The sequence below is a fragment of the Gekko japonicus genome, unplaced genomic scaffold (genome assembly GCF_001447785.1).
Source record: "Gekko japonicus isolate JY-2015 unplaced genomic scaffold, Gekko_japonicus_V1.1 scaffold1388, whole genome shotgun sequence".
NCBI lineage: Eukaryota > Metazoa > Chordata > Lepidosauria > Squamata > Gekkonidae > Gekko > Gekko japonicus.
The window spans coordinates 364,248-372,757 of NW_015164228.1; the positions used below are offsets into that span (position 1 = coordinate 364,248).

At 50.9% G+C, this 8,510-nt stretch overlaps 1 protein-coding gene across 1 annotated transcript in view; it reads right to left on the reverse strand.

Moving 5' to 3' along the window:
• Nucleotides 1-1,711: 1,711 nt before the first annotated feature.
• KIRREL2 (kin of IRRE like 2 (Drosophila)) overlaps nucleotides 1,712-8,510 on the reverse strand; it is a 45,564-nt gene continuing 38,765 nt past the window's right edge. The window contains exons 11-15 of the mRNA XM_015408572.1: nucleotides 6,664-6,862; nucleotides 4,268-4,378; nucleotides 2,966-3,075; nucleotides 2,435-2,518; nucleotides 1,712-2,155 (exon numbers count right to left, since the gene is read on the reverse strand). Coding sequence (XP_015264058.1) covers nucleotides 1,712-2,155; nucleotides 2,435-2,518; nucleotides 2,966-3,075; nucleotides 4,268-4,378; nucleotides 6,664-6,862 — 948 coding nt within the window. The remainder of the gene's footprint in view (nucleotides 2,156-2,434; nucleotides 2,519-2,965; nucleotides 3,076-4,267; nucleotides 4,379-6,663; nucleotides 6,863-8,510) is intronic.

Below are 8,510 nucleotides of genomic sequence, written 5' to 3' on the forward strand. Positions count from 1 at the left end.
TGGTAACATGGGGGTGTGGCCTAATGTGCTAATGAGCGGTGCTGTCAGGGTGTGGCCTAATATGCTAATGAGTTTTGCTGTTCGGTGTGGCCTATTATCCTAATGAGTTGCTGCTTGGCTTTTTCTACAAAAAGAGCCCTGCGCAAAAGCATGCCAACGAGTTTGTGGTTTTTCTTAGAACAGCAAAGAAACACTGGAAACAGAAAAACCTTACTTCATTCTTGGCTTTTGATTTCCCCCTCTGCCAGACAGGTAAGATGCCGGTGTTTTTAAACAGAGGTACCTAGTGACACTCTATAGAGGTGAAAAATAAAGGTGCGAGAGATTGGTATGGTTTGTGTGTGTGTTTTATCCAGCCCGCCTTCCCTGGCTGCAGTTCTGCAATATGAAACCCTGAAATAAGGCATCAACCAGTTCCTGTTGTTTTTTTTAAATTAAATATAAATATTTGAGTTCAGCAGTAGGCAATACATTTACAATTTCCCCTCTGGTTTTTTTTTTTTATGTATCTAAAGCACAACATACTCAGACAGGCATGATCATAGCGTGCCACACTGTGAAATCCCATTCTAAAGGAAAAAAATGCAGAACAAAAATAATATACAGTGAGATTCTGGAAAGATAAGAACATAGAACTCAAAACATTCACAGCAGGGAAATACATTTAAGGCAAAAGGAATAACTTATTATTTTTTTTAAAAAAGAGAGAGAAAGATATAAACCTATCCCATCTGCTTTTGGCTTCATATTTCCTTCCGGGCTCCGCCCCTGGGCTTTATGGTTGGATTTACTTTAGAGTTTGTACCCTGGGAGTCCTTTCAGGTCTCAGCATAGTGAAATGGCATAAGTTGTTGAACACCAGCGCCACCCGCTGGTCAGATGAGTTCACTGCGGGCTAATGAAGAGCAGATCTTCGAACCGATGTTATTTTCGTGCCTTTGTACTGGAACTGGGGTCTGGGTTTTCAGACACTGGGGGGCGTGGGGCGTATAGAGTTGCATTTGTATTTATCCACAGGTGCGCCCACTCAAGAGGGGAAGAGGGAATAATTTAACCACAGCATCAAGCCAGGAAAAAAGTAAAATGCAAGCATTATTGCCCATGCGTAGAGATTTCCCAGAATCATGCGACTGCAGTAAGGTCTAAAATCAAGCCTTTGCGGCAGTGGATTGTCCTTTGGGCGACCCTCGTTGTAGAGCTAGACTGAACGTCACATAGCCCTGTTGCTGAAGCAGTTATAGCACCATCTTTTCATCAGTTTTCAATGTCCTGGCCCACGGGCTTCTCAGGTTTTCCTCCAATGGCCAGCACTACCCACCATTTTAAATCTAGGTTCTGACAGGCCAAGTTATCCCACAATCCACCACAGCCTATTCCCACATTCAGCAGAAGATGTGCCCTTCCTTGTTCACTGTGTCCTGACACGAGGAGGCCGGCACTGGTGTCCTCACAGTCACAGAAAGATGGGCCGGGCTCCAGTTGAAGATAACAAGCCGGCCATTGGCCATCTTGGCTGCAACTTGGCAGCTGTGGGTTACTAAGCCGGCTGTTTGCCATCTTCCCCAGATGGTGAGAACTGTGTCCTCAGCTCATGTCTGGGACACCCAGTCTGTTGCCTGGTCCTTTGGAGTCCGTCAGCCAAAGCGAGCGTCTGTTCCTTTTTTTTTGCGACCTCTGAAGATGGTCAGAATTTGGCAGGGTCAGGCAGGAGTCATACGTGGGTCTGCATGCGCTGGTGGGAAGGGCGCCCGTAGTCAGACTGCTGACACAAGGAGGTATATGAGAAGCGCGAACAGCCCGAGGCCTTGCTGGCCTGGTCCGACGGCTCGTACCCGCTCTCGGCCTTCTCGTAGTTGCTGGGCTTGACGTAACTCGTGAAGGCCCGGCTGTAGGGGGCGGTGAGGTAGGTGCTCCCACTGTACATATTTTCCTGAGGGAAGAGTCGTTCGTGGGGGTCATAGGCTGAGCGGGAGCCAGGTGTGCCCAAGGTGTAGTGGTGAGCGTATTCATACAGCTTTGGTTGTACCGGCCCAGCTGAAGGGTACAAAGAAGAGGCCCCAAACAGAGGGCGGGGGGCTGGTGTGTATTCTGAGAAGCTGCTCCCCAAGCACGGCTCCTCGTGTGCGCGGACTTTATAGTATCCATTAGTAGGATCCTGTGGGGAAAAAGACAATGTAAATGCCAGTGAAGTGAATTCAAGGGGTGGATAAAAACCCCAACATTTCACGATTGGTCCCAATAGCCCATGGCGGCCATTTTCTGGTAGGCTCCGGCCCTCCATGGCAGCCATTTTGTGGTGGTGTCCATTTCCTGTTCTCAAAATTCTAAAAGCGCCTCAGGCTTGACAGGATTGGGGACCTCTGAAGTAAACATTTACTTCAGTCCTCAGTGGGGCAGATGCTGCACCGCCTCCCAGAGTCCCACCTGACCTCACCTTCAGCTCCTGGCTCCCTTCATCATCTTCCAGGATTTCACTGTGCTCTGTGTGAGATGTTGCTGGAGATTCGCTGCTAGTGGCCTGGAGAGAGACGAAGGGTGAGGGGTGAGCCTGGTATAGGAGATTCCCTGGTTCCAGCTTCAGCTCTTTGGGTCCCTTCGTCGTAAGTATGGGTGACGGGGGCTTTCCCAAAGGACTGTACCATTGCTAAACATAGAAAAAAACATGGTGGGGTTAGGAAAGGGCTGCTTTCTGTCACAACAGCTCAAAAGAACCTCCGTGTCCCATAGCAGTATACCTCTAAATAACACACATACAATGAGGGGAAGGCTGTGGCCCGTATGTCCTGCTCAGAAACAGGATGCTGGGCTAGACGGATTCGCAACTCTTGATTCAACAGAGCTCTTTATGCTAAGGCGGCACTTGGCGGTGAATCCGGCAGACGTGAGGTTTGTCGGCAGGTCAGGGAAGCCCGTGGGGTCCCGTTAAGGGCCACTATGGGCACTCGGAGGCATTGGCCCTACTCACCATGGGCTCTTTGCTGTCATCTTCCGTCTCGCTCGGCCGGCTGGGGCTGCTCTCGCTGGTCGTGATCTGCACCAGGATGTCGGCCTTGGAGAGCTGCGTTCCCCGCTTGGCTGCAGGACAGACAGACGAAAAGACTGAGCTAGAGGTGCAAACGGGCTTATGTGATCTGTCTCCACGCTCCCATTTTGTGAGATAGGGTTAGGCGGAGCATGTGTGAGCGGCCCACAGTCATTTAGTGGGCTTCCATAGCTGAGTCGGGATTTGAACACGGGTCTCCTAGATTCTAGGTGCTATGGTGCTCGCAGACACCTTTCCCGGCACCCACCGAGTGTTTTTAGAAAGTAGGTGGGGCTCCTGCCCAGCAGGGCTTCTCATTGGCCACTGGAGATTAGATTGGCGGTACCGATTTTTAAAAATGTTGCTTCGGCAGTGGCTGCCACCACAGCCCAAGGATCTTCACTGTGTGACTGAGGGTAAACGTATGGTTGCCAGGTCTCTTCTTACCTGCAGTGGGGGGCTCCTGGCTCCTTGTCGTGATTTTTACCACAGAGCCCCTCCTCCGAATGCTAGAGCGTTGCCGCGTGACAGCCCCGATGTGATGACGTCACTACCGGTGACGTCATTGTGTCAGTGGCGTGCCCATGGGATGCTGCTGTTTGGGGGTGGGGCTTCCCCCACCAGCCAGCTGTGGATTGTGGCCCCCAAAATCAGGGGGATCCCCTGGCCCCACCAGGGGGATGGCAACCCTAGGTAAGCTGTGGCAGCCACTGTATGGCTGGTTCCCCCCTTCCTGTGACAGTCCTTTCGTGGCAGCCGTTTTGTGGAAGTGCCTGCCATGCTGTGTCCGAATGCCTAGTTCGCCTAGTGAGCGAGCTGTTGGGGAGGGGGCATCATGCCCGTGACGTGGTGATGTCATTAGTGACGTCACCCTGCAATGAGTCTCCTTCCAGCCAAGCAGGAAGCACCAGGTAGAGCCGCCAAGGCGGGCCATGGCGCACTGGGGGTGGGTGGGGCTCCGGCACCCTCCTGGGGAGGGCTGGGGGGGGTCCTCAGTGAGGGGCACTGCCCCCACAAAGCCTCCCCCTGCTATGGGCCTCTGGTCACCACCAAACTCTAGGTGGGGCCTGGTGATCTCCCAAAATTGCAACTGATGGCAACAGAGGCCAGTTCCCCTGGAGTCTTGGAGGGTGGATTCTATGTCCTTATACTCTGCGGAGGTGCCTCCCCTCCCCTCCCCAAACCCCGCCCTCTCCAGGCTCTGCCCCCAACCCTGCGGGGAGGAGGGGGCAGGGGAACCCTCACCTTTCCCACAGCGCTTGCGCCGGTAGCAGAGAGAGACGGTTACCACCAGAAGCAGAAGGCCGAGGACGCCAGAGGACGCCAAAACCCCCAAGATGAGGACTGACAGGACTTCTGGAGGGAGAATTCCTTATTTTAATAACAGTTTCAGCCAGCCATGTTTTAAAATTAAACGAACCAGACCTATAACTGTCAGATCAAAACAAAAGGATGGATAAAAAGATACCCACCACCATAAAACAAACACCATCAATTAAAGAGGGAGAGAGAGAGAGAGAGAGAGACCCCCCCCCCACAATCAAATAAAAACAAAGTTCATGTTCAGAGGGAAATTGAGAGAAAGGCAGTGTGGGGTAGTGGCTAAAGAGCAGGCCCAAGACTAGGGAGATGGGGGTTCATATCTAGCCTCAGCCACAACCCTTACTAGGTGACCTTGGGCCAGTCTCTCAGCCTAGCCTACCTCACAGGGGTGTTGTGAGGACAGAACAACATATGCAGCCCTGAACTTCTTGGAAGCAGGATTTAAAAAACAGAGTGAGAGGTGACAAAAGGGATTTTGTTAACACTACCAACAACAAAAAAAGGATTAAATTGTCGGCGAGCAATAAAAAGTGATACTGGGAGGGCATAAGGTGGAACAGCACAAAGAGAGTTTTACTGTATGCCACTTACCTGTATGTTTTTCCCCGGTGGGGGTAAAAGCATCTGGGGGCATTGTCAGTGGGGAAAAAAAGTGCAAAGGGAAAGGGGTTAAGGATCCCCTCTTCTCGTGGGTTGCTTTTCATTTATTAAAACACTCGTCAGCCAACTGGCCCCGACGAGACTCAAGGCGGTATACAAAATGCAAAGCGCCGCACAGAAATACGACGCACAGAACCCATCAAAGACACAGACGGTCACAGCAATCTGACAGATACGCAGGTTTTAGAGTTGCCATCCTCCAGGTGGAGCCTGGAGAGCCTCCAGAATTACAGTTGATCTCCGGGCCACGGAGGCCAGCTCCCTTGGACAAAAGGGCTGCTTCGGAGTGTGGACTCCACGGCATTATGCCCTGCTGAGGTCCCTCCCCTCCTCCAACACTCCCCCCCAAGCTCCCCCCCCAAACCTCCAGGAATTTCCCAACCCAGAGTTGGCAACCCGACCAGATGTAGGGACCCTCAGAAGCTCTCTTAAGCACAGTCCTTTTACGGCCCCTCCCTGAAAGGAATCGAAGGCTGCTCCAGAGTGGTAGAACAGTGACTGAAAATGCCTCAGATCAGATCGATGCTTTATTCACCTCCCTAAATGAAGGTAATGCTAGGGAAAAAATTGCCTGGCAGAATGCCTGCTGGGTATATATTGAAATAGGCGCTCCTTGTGGATACGTGGGCCTCGGTTTATTTTGCCTTCAAATTACATCAGCTGTCGGTTGTATGGCATATAAAGGTAAAGGTTCCCTTGCTCGAAAGCCAGTCAAATCCGACTCTAGGGTTGCGGTGCTCATCTCCATTTCAGAGCCGAAGAGCCAGCGCTGTCCGAAGACATTTCCATGGTCATGTGGCTGGCATAACTAAACACCAAGGCGCACGGAATGCTGTTACCTTCCCACTGAAGTGGTACCTATCTATCTACTTGCAATTTCTTGCTTTCGAACTGCTAGGCTGGCAGGAGTGTATGGCATATAAATACAGGCAAAAGTCCCCGCAAAGAAGCCGGGGTCTACACACCAAATGTGGTTTTGCCTCAAGCAAACTGTGACTCTAGATTACCTCCATGAAGTACAAGTTGGAACCAAACTTCCCTGCAAGTCTCTGGTTTACAGACTTAGGTAAACCCTAACGACTTTCGATTTTATTATTTGTTATTGTTTTATTTTTCTGTGATATCGACCCACAGTCCTTTCTCCAGGGAGCTCAGAAGAGCGTGTGAGGGTTTAGGTCATTTTTATCCTCACAACAACCCTGTGAGGTAGGTCACACCAACAGAAAGTGAGAGAGAGAGAGGAAGCGAAGATTGGATTTATACCCCGCCCTTCACTACCCAAAGGAATCTCAGAGGGGCTTATATTTCCTTTCCCTTCCCCTCCCCACAACAGACACCCTGTGAAGTAGGTAGGGCTGAGAGAGCTCTTTCAAGACTGCTCATGAGAGAACAGCTTTGAAAGAACTTATGACTGACCCAAGATCACACCAGCAGCTGCATGTGGAGGAGTCTGGAATCAAACCCGGTTCTCCCAGATTAGAGTCCGTGCTCCTAACCACTACACCAAACTGGAGAGAGAGAGAGAGAGAGAGAGAGAGAAGAGAGGAGAGAGTGCTTTCCAGCTAAGCAAGGATATGGACTCTACCTCTCTGCTCCATGTTTCAACCTAACCAGCTCCCATATTAAGGGCGTTTCCGGCTGTTAAAAGAGAGCCTCACCTTGGCGGCGCAGGCTGACAGCAGCCGACCGTACGCCGAAGCGGTTCCAAGCCGTGCAGTTGTAGGGAAGGGCAAAATCGGAGTCGTGGGTCGGGTCTATCAGCAGAGCCGAGAGGACGCCTTGTTCTGTCACAACAGTGTCCACTGTAAAGCGATCCAGCGAGCCAGAATCCAGCACCCGTTCCCCCCACGCCCAGGCCTGTTGCAAGAGGCAGGAGAGAGGGAGAGAGAGAAAGAGAGAGAGAGAAAGAGAGAAAGAGAGAGTCAAGAGCTGGGACAGATGGAGGATCTAGGAGCCACGGGTGCTAAGACAGAGCTGACTCTGAGCCAGCGTGTGCACGATATTTGCTGCACGGAGGCCGCTTTAAAAAATGCCTCCATATGGCCCTTGCCATCACGTGGCTGCAAAGACAACGTGCGACAATTCCCTGTGCCAAAGAAGAAGGCATTTTGCCATGCACCTCTACAGACCTCCTTTGGTGATCTCTATCGGGGGGGGGGAGAGAAAACCAACTGATCTGCGTGGTCAGCAGCAGCCTGAGAACATCTTGCTACACTATTTAGAGCGCACCGCCATGCCAAGCATTGTGGAGTCACAGGCTGTTCACCAGCCGCATTAAAAAAGCACAGCGGTCAAGAAATCACCCTGGCTTTTGTGCATCCTGCAAATGCCTTCTAGTTGCCTTGCTGGCTTGCGAGAACACAGTTTTGTGTGCTACTCAGAAACGTTTGAGCCTGGAGACGGTGAAATGCCATCTCTCGGGTTTCTTGAACCACAGCATCACATGCACTTTTCCAGAAAAGATTTCCCTCGTGCCAACACGGTAGACTCTGGCTGGCTCACGCATGAGACAGAATGAAGGAACGGAACGGAGTGTACCATTTCAAACTGCGGATGGGGAAATCACATTCTTTAATCCTCTGCTATTTGGGGGGGGGAGAATCTCTCTGCAAGAGGATATCTCGTATATCAAGGAGTAGGATGTGAAGGGTTCCCCCCCCCTTCCTTTTCTAGGAAAAATACACGTGTGCTAAAGTGCCTTGTTAGAAAACGACTTCAACGTATGTTGTGTCACAGAATGGGAAGACCTAGATTTCCAGCACGGCAAAAAGCTGCAGAAATATATTACAGCTTGCCGCAAGACTGAAAAAAGTATATAATGCTTATTTTTTGAAGAATAAACAGAATGCCACCGGAAGATGGTGATGCATGTGAGATACGGCTCCTTTTAAAACTATTCTCTGCTCCAAAACATCCTGTTTATTATATCCTGTTGTGGGGGACGGTGCCATCAAGGCAAGCGCTGACTTAGGGCAACCCTGTAGGATTGTCAGGGCAAGAGTACAGAGGTGGCTCGCCATTGCCTGCTTCTGTGCAGCAGACCTGGGAATTCCTTGGTGGTCTCCCATCCAAATACTGACCAGGGCTGACCCTGCTTAGCTTCCAAGAGCTGACGCGATCAGACCAGCCTGGGCCACCCAGGTCAGGGCATACCTTTAGATGCCACCTCCCCAAAGGCACCTTGTTCTTTTTGTTTCAATTCCCCCAATTTCATTCTAATTTCCCTTTCTTTCTTTTTTTTAAAAAGGATTTCTTTAACATTTTGACTTTCCTGTGAAAAAGGTGCGCGGCAGAAGCGTTAAAAGGATTTTCAAAATGTACACGAGTTCTGAAGGCGGCTTAGGCAACGTCCTCTACACATTTATAACACTGTGGGTCTTAGGGGCTAGACACTTGAGGTTGCAGCTGTTTCACCACAAACTCTCCCAGAATGCTGGCCTCGGTTCCCATTTCTGGACTTGGGCCATTCACACGGGGGGGGGGGGGGGAACACGACACACACGAC